The 23,328-nt window shown below is 38.3% G+C and overlaps 1 protein-coding gene and 1 long non-coding RNA gene across 4 annotated transcripts in view; both read left to right on the top strand.

Annotated features, from left to right (window-relative positions):
- The window catches only part of LOC119503890 (major histocompatibility complex class I-related gene protein-like), a 121,248-nt gene extending 104,223 nt beyond the window's left edge, over positions 1-17,025 (top strand). For 2 of the 3 annotated variants that reach the window (XM_037795906.1, XM_037795905.1), the window contains 4 exons: positions 10,050-10,067; positions 16,363-16,476; positions 16,690-16,707; positions 16,876-17,025. In XM_037795906.1, the coding sequence (XP_037651834.1) occupies positions 10,050-10,067; positions 16,363-16,476; positions 16,690-16,707; positions 16,876-16,886 (161 nt within the window). In that variant the 3' untranslated portion in view covers positions 16,887-17,025. Of the gene's footprint in view, positions 1-8,221; positions 8,501-8,637; positions 8,959-10,049; positions 10,068-16,362; positions 16,477-16,689; positions 16,708-16,875 lie in introns of all 3 variants that reach the window. The other variant, XM_037795911.1, reaches the window with a different exon arrangement.
- LOC119503895 lies at positions 13,450-14,412 on the top strand. Its single transcript, XR_005210409.1, has 2 exons — positions 13,450-13,511; positions 14,273-14,412. It is a non-coding gene; the product is annotated as an uncharacterized LOC119503895 (long non-coding RNA).
- Positions 17,026-23,328: the final 6,303 nt, after the last annotated feature.

Raw genomic sequence — 23,328 nt, 5'->3', positions numbered from 1 at the left:
GACTTACCACTGCTCATACTTTTGTGGCTTGAGTGTTTGCTACAAACATTTGAAACACTGTCATCTGGATGAATATCATCCTCAATATTACCCTTTTCATGTGTGTCACCTTCAGTGTATGAAACCAACCTTTTTGCCTCAGCAATACACTCATTTGGTGCCAGCATTTTGGCTTTAAACCATGTTACATGTTTTTCTTTTTCATCACATGGCAACAAAACCAACAGAGATTCATGTATACATTTTGCTTCATTACACACATTAATCAACTCTTCAAGAGCATTTTGTACCTGTTCTTTATCCCCCATAACCATCAAACTTTGAATTGATTTTCTTATGTTTGTTACTTTGTTTAACTTAGCCCTTGTGCTGTCTTGCAACTTTTCCAGTTTATCAGCAAGCGCTTTTACGGTGAGCTTTACTACCCGCTTCTCAGCTGGTGTTTCAACACCGCCAGTCTCACTAGCGGTTTGTACACCAGTCCCGGTAAAACGGCCCGACGACGCTTCGCGACTCTCCATAATAAACAGTCAGTCACTTAACAGTCAATGCAACAAACAGTCAGCGCAAAGTCCAAAGTCCGCCCGCTTCGGCAACCAATGCATTGGATTTCCGCCCGCATATGTGTGCACACACTTTAAATGGCCATTACACAGTGTACCGCTACAATACCTCCGCGTCGGGCGCCTTGTAGTGATGCCGTGGTCCGATGCTCCACAGCCGGCTTTAGCATTAGCTCCTCCGTAGCTCGTCCGTAGCTCCTCCGCCCATGGATGGCTGCAGACGTCCTCCAAATGCAGCCAAAATCCACACCGGCAGCTCTCCTCGTCCTCCCGCGTCGCCTCCGTTGAGTTCCAAACGTGCCGCAGTTTCAACGAAGTTCCAACAGGACGGGTTTTTGACTAATTGTAGGAGCTAAAGTCCAATACTGTAGCTACTGAGGTGATTAGCCCTGGACTGACGCGCTTTTCGCTGTAGATGTTACCTTTAGTTGTCTGTTGTGTTGAACAAAACTGATCCTCAGGCCGCTCGTTGGTTTTACAATAACAGTTAATTTATTCCTAATATGGTATTAAAGAAGCATGTCCGGTTACCATAGCAACGAGTAAACAATAACAACACGGCAAACAATTCAGCGTCTCTGCGGTCAAAAACCCTTTGCCCTTCCGGGCTAAACCCTGAAGCCAACAACACACCTCCTTACTTATATACCCGTGACTGGGTCAGTCAATTAATGCAGTGCCACGTAGTGTTCCTAAAAGTGAATTACACCAACCTCTGTATGTGTCATCATACATCATACATCATGTTTTGGCTCTTACAATTTGTTTATTTATTTGCAACAGATTGATTGTCTGTCCCGCCCTGATTTGTTCCACCTGTGTCTAATCACCCTCTTGTATTTAAGCCCTCTATTGTTGTCTGTTCATCGTCGCTCCCGCCTAGTCTGTGTTGTCTCCGGTGTTATCTCTGCCATCCTGCCTGTGTTCCTCGTGTCTTCCGGTTTGTAATTTAGTTTTTGTTCTCAGTTTAGTTTCTTGGTGTTTTTCCTTTGTACTTCGTTTTTCTCAGCCTGCCCTCTGTTTTTGGTTTTCATGTAAGATTTGTTTTTTTCCACCAGCTTTACAATTAAAGCTTGCTTTTTGTTAAATGTATCTGTCTGCCTGGTCACTCTGCATTTGGGTCCACCCTTTAAACTAATACCTTGACAGAACGAACTGACCAAAATGGACCCAGCAGAGTTGAACATTTTTTCTTTAAAAGTTTGTGAGTGTGAGTTGACTGTGGAAAGACTAGTTTTTGCTCATGCTATTGAGTGGACTTCCCTCCTGGATCAGCTTGCTATGCAGCAGGAGGATTTTAAGGAGAAGCCGTGGGTGAGCCACTTTGTACCCCTTTAAACTAATACCTTGACACAAATCTATTTTACAAGGGAGACCTTAATTCTTAAGTAAAAGTAGCAATAAAAAATACTCCAAATGAAGTAAAAGCTTTCAATGTATGTTTTTTTGTATGTAAAATCTTAATCTGAAAACTAACTAGTTGTAAATAACTGATGGAATAAAATGTATAAATTAGCAAAAAATGGAAATACTCAAGTAAAGTATATATGTGTGTGTGTGTGTGTGTGTGTGTGTGTGTGTGTGTGTATATACGCGTTCGATGTGTGGATCCGCCTGGTGTCAGCTGTCAGCAGTGAGTCCGCTGTTTGACAGTGCCCCCCATACATATATATATGTAGACGCCACATTGACTACTGGAGCATGGTTTGAGGAAAAAATGACATGGGCTGTACATGTACAGAAATTAGTGGACAAATGTAAGAAAGTACTGAATGTAATGAGATGTTTAGTTGGAAGCGAATGGGGGGCAGATAGAACTGCTTTGAAGGCCATATACATTGGGTTAATTAGATCAACATTAGATTATGGTAGTGTAGTATATGGATCTGCAGCAAACGCATCTTTAAAAACGTTGGATACCATACAATATCAGGCTCTGAGACTATGTACAGGTGCATTTAGAACGACTCCAATAGCAGCATTACAGATAGAAATGCCCTTAGAAATGAGAAGGATACAGCTATCACTTAGCTATTGGTTTAGCTATCAGAAGACAACTAAAATATAAAATGTTTAATCTGTGATCTGTCTTCACTCCGGTATAAAACTCCAGTGATGTTGAGAGGTAAAGTTATCAGATCAGTCCGGTCAGCAGCAGCGTCCAATCAGTAACTGATATCCAATAAGGAGGCGTGTCTATCAGCAGCAGCGTCCAATCAGTAACTGATATCCAATAAGGGGGCGTGTCGGTCAGTAAAAGACCTCAATGAAGGATGCTGCCGTGTATCTTCGCTCATCGCTCCTCAGAGATCCCTCCTCGCTCCTCGATCCTCGCTCTTCCGTGCACAAATAAGAGCTTTGGGACGGTCTTCAAGACGGCGCACCAGAACAACTTCCGGTTCGATCGAAGATCGAGGAGGAAGGAAATGAAAAATAAGAGCTTTGGGATGCAGTATAAAATCAGCAACTTGACTTTTTCCATGTGGTTTACTGGAGACAATCCATATGCAGTGGGACTATGTGACCCTAATGTTTGAGAAATCCATAGACAAAGTTTGTAGGTGATGCAACTAAATAGTTCTGATTACAGTTTAGTGAGTCGAGACGTTTCTTGCTGCAGTCTGCAAAAGTGGATGAAAAAGAAATTTAAAAAATTGATTTAATCCAAGATTTTAAAGATAGTCTTAATTTGAATTGATATCATGGAAACTTGGAGAGAGGAAGTACAATGTGCAGAAGACTACAATGTGACAGAAGAGCAGAACTTTGAGGTGTGACTTGAGAATAAAAATAAATCTACCTTAGCGCTGCAACGATTAAGCGATTAGTTGTCAACTATAATCGATTAATCGGTTCGAGTCATTTTTGTAAGAATGAAAAAGGTCTAAATTCTCTGATTCCAGCTTCTTAAATGTGAATATTTTCTGGTTTCTTTCCTCCTCTATGACAGTAAACTGAATATCTTTGAGTTGTGGACAAAACAAGACATCTGAGGACGTCATCTTGGGCTTTGGGAAACACTGATCGACATTTTTTTACCAATTTCTGACATTTTATAGACCAAACAACTAATTGAGAAAATAATCGACAATGAAAATAATTGTTAATTGCAGCCCTACTGTAATCTATCTAGATCTCTCCTCACAGACTATGAATAAAAAAACTACATCATTCAGGTTTTGTTGTACAAAGGTGGAAAGTAAAATATTAGATTTATTTAAGTACCTAGGTACAGTTTTGAGGCACATACTGTGGTTCAATCCCCGGCTGGTCACATGTCAATGTGTCCTTGAGCAAGACACTTAACCCCAGTGGCGGCCGGCCAATAGAGGGCACTAGGGCGCCGCCCCCCCCTGAGCCAGACAGCCACACACAAAAAAAACATTACTACCACTACTACTAATAATAATAATAAATTATACAAATTGTCAATATTTGTATTTAAAATATGGAATGCATCCAGTAATATGTGTAAAATATGATAGAAAATCATCTGTGCAAAATATAGTTTTCCTGCACGTACCCTGACTCCCCTCTGCCTGTCTGACTCCCCTCTGTCTGTCTGACTCCCCTCTGCCTGTCTGACTCCCCTCTGCCTGTGTGTCTGTCTGTAGTTCAGCTCTGGGGCGATGGAGAAATTGCCCACAGGAGGTGGGTCTGTGTAGCAGCTTAGCCAATAGCTGATTCAAGCTATGAACGATTGACATTAAATTTAGCCAATCAGCGTCCTCAAATCTAATACGTGAGGGGTGATTGTTTTATCGCCCCGAGCTCGTCAGGCTTTAGAGCATTGAGGAGAGAAATAGGCATTAACGTAACATAATATTGATTCATATTTGATCAACGCTGCCTAGTTTGACCGTTTGGTCGGAGTTCGCGAGTGATTGACAGCCGGCTCTCATAGATAGCAGCTGGACAGCAGACCTCAGATCAACTCTTACTGCTTGTTTTCCTCCGGTCTGTGAAATCTTGCAGATGCTGGGTAGTTTAAGCTATAATAATATATCATTTATTCGTTGATTATATTTTGTATTATTAATCTGAATCTGTAAAGTAACTAAAGTTATTAAATCAATGTAGTGGGGTAAAAAGTACAATAGTTCCCTCTGAGATGTAGTGGAGGAGAAGTAGAAAGTATCAGAACATGGAAATACTCAAGTGAAGTACAAGTACCTCAAAATTGTACTTGAGTAAATGTACTTAGTTACTTTCCACCACTGAGTACATGTTATACTGTTGTGTTTTTCTAAGCATTCTTTACTGCTCCTGTTGGAGTAAAATAATTGTTGATTATTTAACTGCAAAGTAGTAATGTGTTTTTGATACCTTCACGTCTTTTGCATTAAATCATACCGGGATGTTTGCTGATATTGATTGGAGGTGGCACAGCCCTACCTAGAAAACTTTCCAGCAGCCGCCACTGCTTAACCCCAAAGTGCTCCAAAAGGCTGAGCCATCAGTGAGTGAATGAGTATTTAGGTCAGATCCTGATGGGCAAAGTTGGCTCCTTAGCAGCCTCTTCCATCAGTCTGTGAACGGGTGAATAATGACATGTAGTGTAAAGAGCTCCTATAGATAGAAAAAGGGCATAAACCCTGAGCTATCAAACCAGGCGCACGAATTTACGACGTCGCTCTCGTGTATCCTCGCTCGATGCTTCCTCACACACACACTGTACAGTTCGCTGTCCCGCCAGTTGTTTAAACTGACGCATGCGTACATCTACAACTGTGTGTCTGCGAGTGGCTCTGCGGCTCTGCGGCTCTGCAGGGGATGAATCTCTATCTCTCTCACTCTCTCTTACTAATCAGAACAAGATGAAGTTACTAATTTTTCTCCTCTTCTGTCACGTTGCATCTACAGGTAAGATCATATTGTGACTCTCACCGTTATTTCTTGTTATGCTTGTTGCTGCAAAAACGTGTTTGATTTAGTCACTTTTTAGTGCGACATCGAGGAATCACTTTCACTTTCACTTTGTCACACTGAACTGCAAAAGAGCAAATTTCTGCTGTTGGCCTACAATAAAAAATAATAATGATTGTATACTGGCCATCTGCATTACTCAATGCACAAAATTTCAATTTAAATATTATATATATATATATATATATATATATATAATATTTACCTAATTTATTGTTATTTTTAAAATAAAATTGTAACTTTCATACTTTGCTATTGTTTATAGTATGTTATTGTTATTCTATGTTCATATTTTATATTTTCCAAGCTAGTTGTAGTAGTCTGGTATATTTATAATGTATTCTAATATATTCTTGATATTGTGTATTCTATAGATATTACCTCTAGTGTTGATATGTATATTTACGGTCCCTTTGCATTGCCTGGATAACCTGATGCTGTAACAGAAGAATTTCCTAATTTGGGATCAATAAAGTACATCTATCTATCTATCTATCAATATATCAGTAATGAGAATGGGTCTATAACATATTCTTTTGTAGCTCAGAGTAATTCAACATATTTTAAAATTCTCCTTTTTTGGGGAATTGAAAAACCAATTAACCCATTTGTGCCCAAAGACTATATTTAGTATGATAAGGACACATTTGTTCTGATCGGTCAAAAGATTTGAAAATTGGTACGGACATTCTTTGGGCAAGTATCTGCACACAGCAACAGCACAACTTTTAAAGATTACATGAAAAATCACACTTTTTACACTGCATATGTGTGCATATCTTTGATATTCAACTTTGTATGAGTTCATAGATACCAAATACTTGATTGTGTCCTTTGTAGTTTCTGAGATACAGCCATTTTCTTATCATACCACTGTATATCTCACCTGAGGTCACGTGACTACTGTTTTTACCTCAAATATAAAGAAGTGCAAAAACAGTAGGCCCATGTGCCCAAAGACTATATTTAGTATGATAAGAAAAACTCACTTTTCAGCCAAACAGTTTGACCGATTTTGAAAATATCTTCAAATTTGTGCTGAGTCAAGTCCAAAATTCAAAATTTCAGTTGTGGGCACAAATGGGTTAATCAATCAACCCCTCAAAAATGTTTAAAATCCGATTCAAAACCTTCTTTGTCTTGCAGTGAAACACTCCCTGAAACATATGGTTACTGCAACTTCTGGAGTCCCGAACTTCCCAGAGTTTGTGGCTACTGTGATGCTCGATGAACTGCTGCTGGGTTACTATGACAGCAACACCAAGACCCCATATCCCAAACAGGACTGGGTGAAGAAACTAATAAAGGATGAGCCACAACACCTGGAGTGGTATTTTCAGAAGTGTTTTGGTAACCAGCAGTTCCTAAGAGCCCACTTGGACAGCCTGACGCAGCGCTTAAACCAAACTGGAGGTACAGTATGTTTATGTTCATATGTAACTTTTTACTGGTGAAATGTTTCCTCCCTCTGAGGTGAGACGTAGCTTACAGTATAAACACACTGAGCCAATGTGTGTGTGTCTCTGTGGTGATGATGTCATATTATCTGTTAACCCCTTAATCTCTTTAAGAGGTTGTTGCACTGAGTGATGATACTGTTATCATATGAAACTAGAAAATCTAAGGACTCCATTGCTACCAACCATGTCATACTAGCTTGTCGGGAAGATAACGCTAAATAACGCTGCAAAGTTATGCTAAATTTGGCGAGGAAAAACTGCCATGGCGATTTTCAAAGGGGTCCCTTGACTTTACACATGCACACTTTATGATAATCACATGCAGTTTTTTTAATGCAGTATAAATCTGTTATTTCCGCATATTCTAAAATGGTGTATTTGAATATTTCTGCATACTGGGGTCCTTAAACAGTCTTGAATTACATAAATTGGGTATCACTGTAAAGCTGAGACTCTTGGGGATCCAATGAGTCTAACTGTATTCATGTGTGATGATGTTAGTCCCCATAGGAGACATTTCAGTGTAGTGAGACCATTTTTTTAAACTTGACCTCACTGCATAAAATGACCTGTGGTGACCTCTAGGATAATCACAGCCTCATGAAACTTTACAGCCACCAACTAGAGACCTAGAGCATTCAGAAGACGGATGGCTTTCCTAGCTAGATTGACAATAAGGGGTTTCTGAGCAGTTTCTAGAATTGCAGAAAAATGCAATTCTTGCAGAAATCTCCAAATGTCAAACGTTTTTGATACCAAATCACAGCATGGCTTTATCTATGGTGTTCCTCAAGGCCTTGGTGTCTTAATGTGGTATTTTGGAGGGATTAGTGATCATTTTTATCAATACTCCAGTGGTAAAAAATGGTTAAATTTAGCAACAAATCTGTAACAAATGGTATCAAACCAAAAAATGCTGCAACAACTTATTAGACATAACAGAGCATGGGGATGACCATCATATACTTCTATCATAATGTTCTACGCTATTATACACTTTCACTCTTTATTTTAATTTATTCATCCATTTATTAACAAATTTGTATTTGTTATTTATGACTAGAACAACTTGCCACACAGTGCTGCATCTCAAATGAATCTTCAGGTTCCCAGCTTTCAGATGATGTACACCACTTCTATGTGACATCTACTGTTGACTATTTATCTACCCCTGAACATCCCCTGTACCCCACCCCTCTAAAACAGAAGGTAGAATGGTAAAGGAGCTGGCTGTACTGAGATGTCTCTTTTTTCTGTCTGCGTCTCTCTCAGATGTCCACATTTTACAGAGGATGGACGGCTGTGAGTGGGACGATGAGACTGAAGAGGTTGTTGGTTATAATCAGTACGGTTATGATGGAGAAGACTTCCTTGTGATGGACCTGCAGACGCTGACATGGACCGCTCCAAAACAACAGGCTTTCATCACCAAACTTCGATGGGATAATGACAAAGCTAGATTAGAACACAACAAAGACTACCTCTTCCACGTATGTCCTGACCGGTTGAAGAAGTATGTGCACTATGGGAGGAGCTTTCTGCAGAGAACAGGTAGGATCACATGGCAAGATGTACTGTTGTACATGGACTCAGTGCTTCTAAGGCATTGTATGATTCCAATGAACATAATATCCTGACACATCCTGGTGTCTCAGTACAGACTCATCTGTGTCTGTCCTTCTCCCCAGAGCGTCCCTCAGTGTCTCTCCTCCAGAAGACTCCCTCCTCTCCAGTCAGCTGCCACGCTACAGGTTTCTACCCCGACAGAGCCATGATGTTCTGGAGGAAAGATGGAGAGGAGATTCATGAGGACGTGGACCTCGGAGAGATCCTCCCCAACCACGATGGATCCTTCCAGATGAGTGTTGAGCTGAACCTGTCATCAGTCGCACCTGAAGACTGGAGGAGGTACGACTGTGTGTTTCATCTCTCTGGTGTGGTGGACGACATCGTCACCAGACTGGACAAAGCAGTGATCAGGACCAACTGGGGTAAGACTGGAATCACAAGTGATGGTGTATTTTAGACTGGGGGATGTTTTTTTTACATTACATCGCCTGTACCAGTGAAATAATTTGCCTCAGAACAGATTTTATTGAGTGTGTTTGTGAGAATCAAAGTGTGCATGCAGGTGAGTTTCTGACGGGGCATTTTCGGCGGGTCGGGGGGACAGAAAAAGTCACGAAACGCATCAGAAATCCACAGTACCTGGAACACATTGGACAACGCCTAGGAGCTAGCTGTTCAAACTAAACCAAACTAAACACACAAACAAAGCCTTATATTATTTATCCTACATTTATTAATCAGAGCATTCACTATAATCACTCAAAATCAGCTGGGGGAGGTGTGCAGAAACAGTTGTTTACGCCTAGCTGGGGTATCGCGAACACCAACTTGATTATTCTAAAGTTTGAGAACCACTGTATTACATAACCAGCCATTAGTCTTAAAAACGTGCAACAGCAACCACATTTAGAGGACCGGTGCTGACATTTACTCTGAGAGGTGCAGCCAAGTTTGATGGCTTTTCACACATAGATGGCGCTAAATAAAGCTTTTATATCTTGAACTCCTGGTTTACTGTACCCACTTAAACCACTGATAAGCTGTGAACCTCTTTGTCAGGGTTTTTATTTACTATACATTTGTTTGACCAATAATGATTGACAGCACTGCCTGAATGTTGATTTGAAATGAAAGTCATATCCAGAACTGAGGCATTACCACTGAAAACACTTTCAGAACCACACAGCACACAGTGTGAATGAACCCAAAGTGTGAATGTTCTGTTGTGGTTCCAGTTCCTCCTGCAGGGTTCCCTGCTGGTCCTGTTATTGGAGTTGTTGTAGGACTGCTGCTGCTGCTGCTGGCGGTCTGCATCGCTGGACTCTTCATCTGGAGGAGGAACAATAACGGTGAGGAACAGAGATGTTTTTATTCCTCTGATGAATTCAAATAAATACCTGTGATAGTCTCGTCCTGCATATTTAGTGTGGTACTTCTGGTAACTCAATCCATTTATTTGACAAGTGATAGTGAAGCACAAAATGAAATGTGAATCATTTTCTAACATTGTTTTCTCTCATCTGTATTTCAGGGTTTCGCCCTGCTAACAGTAAGTATTATACTGTGAAATGTTTCACATTATATACAATTATATATATTTTTATATATTTTTTCCCCTTGTGGGCGAGTAACTAATATCCTGTTCACCATAAAAACAAACGTCCTGCATAATGTGGACACCAATATGACAAGGATTTCACTTTATTTACTACTTATTTTGACAGGAGGGCAGTGAACATAGAAGAGGATGCTGAACTCCACAACTTTCTTTCTCAGAGGACTTTACAATCTCTACAACATATATTTCATTATTATTATTGTTATTATTATAATTTTTATATTCCTGGAAGTGAGATCAAAAATCTATTTTACAAGGGAGACCTGAATTCTTAATTCTTAAGTAAAAGTAGCAATAAAAAATACTCCAAATGAAGTAAAAGCTTTCAATGTATGTGTTTTTGTATTTAAAATCTTAATCTGAAAGATAACTATAGTTGTAAATAACTGATGGAGTAAAATGTATATTATTCAAGTATGAATTAGCAAAAAATGGAAATACTCTAGTAAAGTATATGAACTTCAAAACTGGATTCAAGTACTTGAGTAAATGTAATAAATTATTTTCCACCTTTGTACAACAAAACCTGAATGGTGTCGTTTTTTTTTATTCATAGTCTGTGAGGAGAGATCTAGATAGATTACAGTAGGGCTGCAACTAACAATTATTTTCATTGTCGATTAATCTGTCAATTATTTCCTCAATTAATCGATTCGTTGTTTGGTCTATAAAATGTAAAAAAAAATGTCGATCAGTGTTTCTCAAAGTGATGACGTCCTCAAATATGTTGTTTTATCCACAACTCAAAGATATTCAGTTTACTGTCAGAGAGGAGGAAAGAAACCAGAAAATATTCAAAATTTAAGAAGCTGCAATCAGAGAATTTTGACCGTTTTCATTCTTAGAAAAATGACTCAAACTGATTAATCGATTATAGTTGACAACTAATCGTTTACTTGTTGCAGCTCTAAGGTAGATTTATTTTTATTCTCATGTCACACCTCAAAGTTCTGCTCTTCTGTCACATTGTAGTTGTTCTTTTTTAGTAATCACTTTAACAGACCAGCAGAGGGCAATGTTGTTCTTTACTTCCTCTCTCCAAGTTTCCATGATATCAATTCAAATTAGGACTATCTTTAAAATCTTAGATTAAATCCATCTTTTTATTTATTTTTTTCATCCACTTTTACAGACTGCAGCAAGAAACGTCTCGACTCACTAAACTGTAATCAGTACTATTTAGTTGCATCACTTACAGACTTTGTCTATGGATTTCTCAAACATTAGGGTCACATAGTCCCACTGCATATGGATTGTCTCCAGTAAACCACATGGAAAAAGTCAAGTTGCTGATTTAATACTGAATCGAGAACAACATGCTGAATGTGGTGGAAAAAGTATTCACATCTTTTAGTTCAGTAAAAGTAGAAATACAACAAATGGAATGACATAAAATTCCTGTTTTCAAATCTCTATTTAAGTAAAATGATACAAGTATAAGTATCAAACTTTAAGTACTTTATATTCATATATATATATGCAGAAAGACCAAAAGTATTTGTGCCAGCATGATTTATTTTTGCAGCTGCTCGAAAAGGAACAAAGTTGTTTGACAAAAAATAAAACACTTAATTCGGGCTACAACTAACGATCATTTTCATTGTTGATTAATCTGTCAATCATTTTCTTGATTAATCGATTAGTTGTTTGGTCTATAAAATATTAGAAAACGTTAACTAATGTTAAAATCACCCCGCCTCACAGACAGAAATAAATCCCGTCCAACTGGGGGTTTGTTAACTTAATCTCAAATCTAACGCTATGTTAGCTAATGCTAATGTGCTGTAAGGTGAGCTAACTTGGCTTGCCATAATCACACATTTCAGAAAACAGCATCCAAAGCAATTAAATACGTTATCTATGACCGGTATCATTTTACTAGGCAACTGTAAAAATAAAGCTTATTATGACAGCATAGTTTAGCGTTAGCTACTTACCTTATTAGTACCCTCCGTGTCCTGGGGGGGGAGAGGAGGGATGTGGATCCGCCTGGTGTCAGCAGTGAGTCCGCTGTTTAACAGTGTCCTCCACAGACATATACGTAGACGCCGCATTGACTCCTGGAGCAGACGTCAATGTGGGCGCCATATTGGACAGGGCAAAACTGACCTGTAAACAAATACAAGTGAACGGAGGAGCTCCATTTTTCTGGATAAAAAGCAATATAGCGTCTTAATTTCTCAACCGATTTCAAAGAGTCGTTTTATTTTCAAACGTTTATGATCTACGAGGAGTAACGTTAAGCTAACGTTACGTTTTTTTTGGTGAAAAACTGTTAAATACGTTAACGTTACTGCTTCCGGTTCCTGGATCACCGGTCTGTCCTTCGATATGATTCAATCAATTATAAAGTCATGATTATAAACTAGTACTTTCATATCATGTTTTCCTTTAAGCGTTTTACACATTATCAACTGTTCAAGTTAACGTTACATCCTTACAAAACGTTTGCTTCTGTAACATCAGATAAGAGCTAGCTAACATTCGTTACTGTTAGATAATCTATATAAGCTAATGTTAGCTTGTTGATGTTCATATCGAACATAATATCGTGTTTAAAACATGATATGTACGTATTGTATGTATTAACGACGATGTGTCTGATATTGCAAACAATAAAACTGATGGCTGGCTTTGGTTTTGGAACAGAAACGTTGACTCAGCAATATTTAGCTTGACTTTATTTATTCAACGCTCTCTTAAGTTACTTTAGGTGTGCTAACGTATTATGGAGATTAACTAGCAGCTAACAAGTTCAATGCAATCAAATTGTATTGATGTTACAATAACATTGAGTTAACTTTAGACACAGATGTAAGTAAAATGATTAGGTATACCATTAGCTTGGTGTTTTGGGTGTTGCTAACTAGATAAATGATCCTGTAATATGTTAACTTTTATATTTTTGACAGAGTCCCTGAGAAAGCTTCAGCTCATATCTCCTGTTACACACCACATGAGACAACAGTCCTAATGTCAGCTGGAGGTAAATGTCTGATTTATTTCTGTCATATGTTTTTGTGACTGAATTTGCTTTGCTCTGCTTAATTCAGCTGAAGTGAGGACTGGTGTGGGCTGGCCAGCAGACAGTAAGAGCTTTCTCTCCTGGGCTGGAAGGTGCTGGCTCATCCTCTAAATCTGTTGATGAAGTGCTGGAGTCTGTGGGAGACTACACAAGAACATGAGGTCAGTGAGGCTGGAAGATGAGACACACAACACACCTCTCATTCTAACAGTGTTGTAAGCTTTCTGAATCTGTTGATGCTGACTGGCTGTTCAGTAGTGTCCTCTTTGTTCTACAGCTCTTCCAAAGGCCAAACTGAGTGTGACGACAAGGCTGCCGGGTCCTGTGATGTGTGCTACCTGGGATTTCCTGTACGTACCAGAAACATCCATTTCTTGTATATGAACTGGAAAAACAGTGTAGCCTGTAATCTCAACATTAGTGCAGAGTTTACCTTTGATTGTTAGTATATTTTATGGATCTGGGCAGGGAATGAAATTAGCACCTGCCACCTGCCAAATACAGAGTAAATGTTGGCTCTGGCAGGTAAATAAATTCAGGTCACCTGCAACCATAGCAGACAGGTTTTCCTTATATTAAGAAATATTATCTGTAAAAAGCAATTCTAAAGCCTAAATTAAATATACAGTAGTCATGGATTAAGGTTACATGATATATTCCATAATTCAACAGTCTGGTACCACTGACTCAGTGTTTACCATTTTAAAGCGTTCTTCCTAGATTTCAGAAGTGGCAGACAAAAATAATTGAGTGGCCGGTAGAAATGTTCAGTGACCTGCCGAAGTAGCAGGTGAGGAAAAAGGTTAATTTCAGACCCAGGATCCATCAGACAAATATGATATAGCAGATGTATTCAATGAATTTAATGTCTATGGGTAAACACAGAGGTTGTGTCTGTTGCATCAAACCACTGACAGTAGCTTCAACAAGAGGCAAGCTAAACACAATCCTTCTCTAATCATAATGCTTTGATTATATGTGATGAGCAAACATCTAACACTCAGACCATCTCTCTTTTTTCTGTCTTTAGTTACAGATGGTGCTGCTTGATCATGAAACTCCATTTGGAAATGTGTTATTTGTTGTTAAGAACTGCTGTTAATCACCACAGGTCTGCCATGGGTTACTGTGACGTCACTATTTTGGTGTGAGCGCCATCTTTTGGCCAACTTGGACTACTTCAATTCTTCCTTCAGTCCATGAGGAGGAACCACAGAGACATGGAAACATGATGCCTCTGACTGTTGTGGGGGGAAAAAAACATGATTCTGATAAACGAGATTTTTCTAACAACCTGTCTATAATTGCGTCTTTGGCTCATATCTACTGTACATGTTTACTGCACAATCCAGCATTTCTAGAGAATCTGAAGCACTGATGCCAGAAAGGCTCAACTTTGGATTGGTTAGTATCTCTGAAGTTTACAACTGTCGATCAAAACCCTGTTGGTGGTTGCAGATGTGTGAGATACTCAAGTTAAACTAAATATAAATGTACTATAAACCTCCGTTATTATAGTAACTGTTGAAAACTGATACAACAGCCAAAAATAATGCATCATCCAGGAAGAAATACAGTTGATTTCAGGATATAAAGATGCAAGTTAGCTATGCAATTACACTGCCCTGACTCTAATGACATTATTATACAAAACAAAAATGACAGTTCAGATATTTTTTGTGGAATGAAATACAGACTAATCACACATTTTTTATTAATATTTGTACTATTTTTAAAATGAAATAGTATATTTTTGCCCAGCTTAATTTAGGTAGTCAGGAAACTTTAAAGTACAGTGGACACTCCTTAAGGCAACATGCAGGTGTTTCCAGTGTAATGTGTGAAACCAATGATTAAAAGTTACGCTGTTAGATTATTTTTTTTTTGTTGTTTTTTAATAATTGCTATATTATCACCATTATTTCAATTAATTCAGATCATAATTAATATTATTATACTTATATTTGTTTTTACCATTATTTATTTATATACTACTATTTGCCTGTTATTCTGATTGCTCTTATTAGTATGATATTGATAAGGTGCCTGAAAATGAACATAATAGTAATTGCAGTAGCAGTGTTAGTGGTAGCCTATAGATTGAAAGCATGATCAGTGTTACCCCCCCCCAACATGCCACAGCAAAGAAGAGGACACTGGCTACTACAGACTGGTAAAACATCTGCAGCAGCCTATTGCAGACATTGAAGGACCTGAGCCTCCTCAGGAAGAACAGTTTGCTCTGTCTCTTCCTGTAGAGGGCCTCGGTGTTGTCGGTCCAGTCCAGTTTATTGTTCATGTGTACTCCCAGGAACTTGTAGGTGTCCACCACCTCCACCTCCTCCCCTCGGATGGTGATGGGAGTTGGGGGCCTCTTGTTGCCCCGCGGAAGTCCACCACCAGCTCCTTGGTCTTTCTAATGTTGAGCTTGAGGTGATTGTTGTCAAACCACCCTACGAAGTTCTCCACCAGGGCTGTGTACTCCTCCTCGTTGTAATCCGTGATGCAGCTGACGATGGAGGAGTCATCGGAGAACTTCTGTGGGTGCCACGTACCCCTGTTGAAGCGGAAGTCGGAGGTGTAGGTGGTGAACAGGAAGGGTGACAGCACAGTTCCTTGGGGGGTGCCGGTGTTGCTCACCAGCACATCTGACAGGCTGCCCTTCAGTCTGACATTATGTGGTCTGCTGGTGAGGTAGTCCATAATCCAGGCCACCAGGCCATGGTCTACCTGCATCACTGAGAGCTTCTCAGCTAGCCGGCGTGGCTGGATGGTGTTGAAGGCGCTGGAGAAGTCGAAGAACATGATTCTTACGGTGCTGTGCGGCCTCTCCAGATGTCCGTAGGCTCTGTGGAGCAGATAGATGATGGCATCATCCACACCGATGTTTGCCTGGTATGCAAACTGCAGGGGGTCCAGGGAGTCGCTCACAAGGGGCTTGAGGTGCTGCAGAACCAGTCTCTCAAAGATCTTCATGACGTGTGACGTCAGAGCAACTGGCCTGATAAGCTGTGAACCTCTTTGTTGAGGTTTTTATTTACTACACATTTGTTTGACCAATAATGATTGACAGCACTCCTGAATGTTCATGCAAACTGAAATGTATCCAGAACTGAGGCATTACCACTGAAAACACTTTCAGAACCACACAGCACACAGTGTGAATGAACCCAAAGTGTGACTGTTCTGTTTTGGTTCCAGTTCTTCCTGCAGGGTTCCCTGCTGGTCCTGTTATTGGAGTTGTTGTAGGACTGCTGCTGCTGCTGCTGACGGTCTGCATCGCTGGACTCTTCATCTGGAGGAGGAACAATAACGGTGAGGAACAGAGATGTTTTTATTCCTCTAATGAATTAAAATTAATACCTGTGATAGTCTCGTCCTGCATATTTAGTGTGGTACTTCTGGTAACTCAATCCATTTATTTGACTGTGATAGTGAAGCACAAAATTGTTTTTTTCTTTTTCTGCTTTTATAAATTCTGAAATGTGAATCATTTTCTAATATTGTTTTCTCTCATCTGTATTTCAGGGTTTCGCCCTGCTAACAGTAAGTATTATACTGTGAAATATTTCACATTATATACTTTTATATATATATTTTTTTCCCCTTGTGGGAGAGCAACTAATATCCTGTTCACCATAAAAACAAATGTCCGGCATAATGTGGACACCAATATGACAAGGATTTCCCTTTATTTACTACTTATTTTGACAGCGGGGCAGTGAACATAGAAGAGGATGCTGAACTTCACAACTTTCTGTCATTTAATAAATCTCTCTAATGAAAGCTGCTCATCTGATTGGCTGCTATATATATATATATATATATGTATATGTATGTTGTGTGCAGTGTGCACATGTAGTGCAATGTGTATATATATGTATGTGTATATATATATATATGTATGTGTGTATATATATATATATATGTATATATATATATATATGTATATGTATATGTATATGTATGTGTATGTATGTATTGCATGTTGTATTGCATGTGCTTATTGTATATTATAAATAATAATATGTGCATATAAGAAAATATAACAACTAGTAAATATGATTAAGTCAAATATGTAGGTAATGAATTGGTATTGTGATTAAGTTATGTTATAAGTAATGAATTGGTATTGTGATTAAGTTATATTATAAATAATGAATTGGTATTGTGATTAAGTTATATTATAAGTAATGAATTGGTATTGTGATTAAGTTATATTATAAATAATGAATTGGTATTGTGATTAAGTTACATTATAAGTAACAAATTGGTATTGTGATTAAGATACATTATAAGTAATGAATTGGTATTGTGATTAAGTTGTATTATAGGTCATGAATTGGTATTCTGGATTGATAACAAATGTATAGTTTGATAAGGATCATTATATCAGTAATTCATTTATATTTCTGTATGACAGAGATAAAAGGTATTAATTATAGTAGTCAAATTTAATTAGAGTATATGTATTGCTCAATAAGGAAGCTGGTTAATTATTAATGAATGACTTATGGAGAAGGGGTTGGATTAAATACATTTCTAATTCTTCTCACTCCTTTTTGAATATGTAAATCAAGGCATCAAGTGTTTGACAATTTATTTTTATGCTTTTCATTGTATGTAAATACTACTTCTTTCTGGCTGTCCACTTGTTGGCATGATAATTCATTTTCTGTATTTTTAATTTTCGAAATAAATTTTGAATTGAAATTATTATTTTTTTTAATTTTTATATTGGTAAATGGTAAATGGACTGATGGAAGAGGCTGCTAATGTGCCAACTTTGCCCATCAGGATCTAATCTAAATACTCATTCACACACCTTCGGGAGCAATTTGGGGTTAAGTGTCTTGCTCAAGGATACATCGACATGTGACCGGAGCAGCCAGGGATTGTACCTCATAACTGTACTTAGGTGCTTAAGTAAATGTAATAAATTGCTTTCCACCTTTGTACAACAAAACCTGAATGGTGTAGTTTTTTTATTCATAGTGTGTGAGGAGAGATCTAGATAGATTACAGTAGGGCTGCAACTAACAATTATTTTCATTGTTGATTATTTCCTCGATTAGTTGTTTCATCTATAAAGCGTCAGAAATTGGTGAAAACTGTCAATCAGTGCCCAAGATGACGTCCTCAGATGTCTTGTTTTGTCCACAACTCAAAGATATTTAGTTTACTGTCATAGAGGAGGAAAGAAACCAGAAAATATTCACATTTAAGAAGCTGGAATCAGAGAATTTAGACTTTCTTTTTCTTACAAAAATGACTCAAACCGATTATAGTTGACAACTAATCACTTAATCGTTGCAGCTCTAAGGTAGATTTCTTTTTATTCTCATGTCACACCTCAAAGTTCTGCTCTTCTGTCACATTGTAGTTGTTCTTTTTTAGTAATCTCTTTAACAGACCAGCAGAGGGCAATGTTGTTCTTTACTTCCTCTCTCCAAGTTTCCATGATATCAATTCAAATTAGGACTATCTTTAAAATCTTAGATTAAATCAATCTTTTTATTTATTTTTTCATCCACTTTTGAAGACTGCAGCAAGAAACGTCTCGACTCACTAAACTGTAATCAGTACTATTTAGTTGCATCACTTACAAACTTTGTCTATGGATTTCTCAAACATTAGGGTCACATAGTCCCACTGCATATGGATTGTCTCCAGTAAACCACATGGAAAAAGTCAAGTTGCTGATTTAATACTGAATCGAGTACAACATGCTGAATGTGGTGGAAAAAGTATTCATTATTGTGACTCTCAACGTTTTTTCCTGTTATTCTTGTTTCTGCAAAACTTGTTTGATTTAGTCACTTTTTAGTGCGTCATCGAGGAACCACCGTTTGTCACACTGAACTTACAATAATACCACTAGCCTACTGTTGTTTTTATATAGGCCTACATAACATTGTGTCACAAAACGACACCTAAACTGTATGCTTTAGTTTAGGCAATTAAAAGGGAATACAAACTGGGAAAAATTTTTTCAGAAACTTGTGTTTGGCCGATTATTTCTTTGTTGTTACAATGCTAATTGGCATTGTATTTTACATCGTTGGAAAGCCTGTTTATTTACCTTCGAAATGATGTCCAACTTGTAAGGATCATGCATTTGTGGGATGAGCAGCACATCTGATTATGTGGGGAGCGCCCAAGAAAAATTTGCCAAAATGCTCTGCCAATGGTAAACAGTGTATTCTCATAAGGCTGCCAGGAAGCCTGCAATGACTGCCCTTCACCATCAGGCCCATTTGCGCTGGTGTCGACAACACAGACAATGGAACCTGAACATGTGGGGGAATGTCATGTTCAGTGATGAGTCCAGGTTCTGTCTGCCAAAGTTGGATGGCAGGGTCAAAGTATGGAGACGACCTGGAGAACGCTATGCTGATTGTTGCACCGATGGAGTAACAGCTTTTGGTGGGGGCAGTGTCATGGTGTGGGGGCGGCATCTCCCTCACTGGCAAAACAAAGCTTGTCATCATTGAAGGCCATCTCAATGCAGGGAGATATCGGGATGAGATTCTGCAGCCAGTGGCGATCCCATATCTCCACAATCTGGCACCTAACTTCATCCTCCAAGAAACAACGCTCACCCCCACAGAGCCAGGGTTATCACAGACTACCTCCACAACGTGGGAGTAGAGAGAATGGAACGGCCTGCCAAGAGTCCACACCTCAACCCAATTCAACATGTTGGATCAGCTTGGGTGTGCTGTAAGTGTTAGAGTGACCAACACAACCACGCTGGCTGACCTGCAACGAATCCTGGTTGAGGAATGGAACGCCATCCCACAGCAACGTGTGACCAGGTTGGTGACCAGCATGAGGAGGAGGTGCCAGGCTGTTGTGGCTGCGTATGGATCTTCCACCGCTACTGAGGCTCCTGATGGTGTATTAAATGAATAAAGGGTAAAATTGCCAATATGTCTTGTTTGTTTCTTGTTACTGATAGAGAGTTCAATCATCCAATCCACCAAACAACTCAAAACAAGAGTCAATACCAACAGGAGAATACACTGTTTACCATTGACGGAGCATTTTGGCAAATTTTTCTTGGGCGCTACCCACATAATCAGCTGTGCTGCTCACCCCACAAATGCATGATCCTTACAAGTTGGACATCATTGCGAAGGTAAATAAACAGGCTTTCCAACGATGTAAAATACAATGCCATTTAGCATTGTAACAACAGAGAAATAATCCACCAAACACAAGTTTCTGAATTTTGTTTTTCCAGTGCAGAGGTGGAATTATAATTATTTATTATTATAATTATAATTAAATGTAACTAAGTCCATTTACTCAAGTAGTGCCTTCTTCAGTACCATTTTGAGGTACTTGTAGGCTACTTTACTTGAGTATTTCCATTTTATGCTACTTTACACTTCTACTCCATTACATTTCAGGGGGGATTTATTGTAGGGCTACTTTTAACCTCACTATTTTTTGACAACTGTAGTTACTTTGCATATTCATATTATCAATACAACATAAATCAACTAATAAATTATGTATTATCGTATGATAATAAGCTACCCAGCAATAAACAGTAGTATAGATAAATAGATAGATAGATAGATAGATAGATAGATAGATAGATAGATAGATAGATAGATAGATAGATATAATTCTAAAATGGGCAATTCTGCATAGAATAGGCTATTTTTACTTTGGTACTTTAAGTATATTTTATTGCTGATGCTTTTGTGCTTGTATAATTTTTGAATGCAGAACTTTTACTTGTAACAGAGTATTTTTACACTGTGGTATTTCTACTTTACAAGATCTGTACTTCTTCCACCTCTGTATATTTGTAGAAGAATCAGAATAAATGTTTTGTAAAAATATGTTTTACTATGCAATAGCTGCATCAGGAATGGAAAGTTATTTTTGTTGTAAACTACCGGTACCTGCCCATACAGTGGTGTAATAGCCTAACTAAGCACTTTTACTCAATATAGCCTTTGAGGTATAGCCTACTTCTTGAGTATTTACATTTTATGCAACTTTATAGCCTACTTCTACTCCACTACATTTCAGAGGGAAACATTGTTTATTTTACTCCACTACATTTGACTGACAGCTTTTCATTTCAGATATCTAGGTATCTCCAAATGTGGGGATTTTGAATGTTTGTGACAAACTGTAGAATGAAGTTCTTTTAAGGGTTGGAAATTGCAGACACAAAGCTGAAAGTAGTAGCCTAGTAATAGCAGTAATATTTTTATTTCCAAGTAGTCATTACATTGGTCATATAGTCTGAGAAGACTAACTAACTATAAAGAGATTTTTATACAGCTCAGAGGCTACTCTTCCTTATTACTCAAGGTCCAAGGTCTGACCCACATCGAAGTATTTGCTGGTCAGCTGACTGTAGCTCTCACTCTCTCTTACTATTCAAAACAAGATGAAGTTAACTGTGTTGCTCAACTTGCTCCTCTTCTGTCACGTTGCATCTACAGGTAAGATCATATTGTGACTCACCGTTATTTGTTGTTATTCTTGTTGCTGAAAAACTTGTTTGATTTAGTCACCTTGTAGTGCGACATTGAGGAACCACTTTCACTTTGTCACTGTGAACGTACAATAATGTCATAAGCCTACTATTGTCTTTATATAGGCCTACAGGACATTGTGTCACAAAAAGACACATAAACTGTAGCCTATATACCTCATTTAATTTAATTTTAAAACAAAATTGTATCTATCAATCTATATATCTATCTATCTATCTACTCTATCAGTAATGAGAATGGGTCTTTAAAATATTCTTTTGTAGCTCAGAGTGATTAAACATATTTTAAAATTCGCCTTTTTTTGGGTAATTGACAACCAATTAACCCATTTGTGCCCAAAGATTATATTTAGTATGATAAGGACACATTTGTTCTGATCGGTCAAAAGCTTTGAAAATTGGTACGGACATACTTTGGGCAAGTATCTAACAGTACAACTTTGAAAGATCACATGAAAAATCACACTTTTTACACTGCATATGTGTGCATATCTTTGATATTCAACTTTGTATGAGTTCATAGATACCAAATACTTGATTGTGCCCTTTGTAGTTTCTGAGATACAGCCATTTTCTTATCATACTACTGTATATCTCATCTGAGGACACGTGACTACTGTTTTTACCTAAAATATAAAGCAGTGCAAAAACAGTAGGCCCATGTGCCCTAAGACTATATTTAGTATAATAAGAAAAACTCACTTTTCAGCCAAACGGTTTGACCGATTTTGAAAATGTCTTCAAATTTGTGCTGAGGCAAGTTCAAAACTCAAAATTTCAGTTGTGGGCACAAATGGGTTAATCAATCAACCCCTCAAAAATGTTTAAAATCCAATTCAAAACCTTCTTTGTCTTGCAGTGAAACACTCCCTGAAATTTTTCCTTACTGCAACTTCTGGAGTCCCAAACTTCCCAGAGTTCGTGGCTGCTGCGATGGTCGATGAAGTGCTGATGGGTTACTGTGACATCAACAACATGACCCCAGAATTCAAACAGGACTGGATGAGGAAACTAGTAAAGGATGACCCACAACAACTGGAGTGGTATTCTCATGAGTGTTTTGCTCAGCAGCAGTTCTTTAGAGCCAACTTGGACAGCCTGAAGCAGCGCTTAAACCAAACTGGAGGTACAGTATGTTTATGTTCATATGTAACTTTTTACTGGTGAAATGTTTCCTCCCTCTGAGGTGAGACATAGCTTACAGTATAAACACACTGAGCCAATGTGTGTGTGTCTCTGTGGTGAAGATGTCATATTATCTGTTAACCCCTTAACCTCTTTAAGAAGTTGTTGCACTGAGTGATGATACTGTTATCATATGAAACTAGAACATCTAAGGACTCCATTGCTACCAACCATGTCATACTAGCTTGTCGGGAAGATCGCTAAATAACGTTGCAAAGTTACGCTAAATTTGGCGAGGAAATACTGCCATGGCGATTTTCAAAGGGGTCCCTTGACCTTACACATGCACACTTTATGATAATCACATGCAGTTTTTTTAATGCAGTATAATCCTGTTATTTCCGCATATCCTAAAATGTTGTATTTGAATATTTCTGCATACTGGGGTCCATAAACAGTCTTTGAATTACATACATTGGGTATCACTGTAAAGCGGAGACTCTTGTGGATCCAATGAG

This window comes from Sebastes umbrosus, chromosome 15 (assembly GCF_015220745.1).
Source record: "Sebastes umbrosus isolate fSebUmb1 chromosome 15, fSebUmb1.pri, whole genome shotgun sequence".
Classification (NCBI taxonomy): Eukaryota; Metazoa; Chordata; class Actinopteri; order Perciformes; family Sebastidae; genus Sebastes; species Sebastes umbrosus.
Note: the sequence above shows the minus strand (reverse complement) of the source record. Positions and strands in the feature narration are given on the sequence as shown.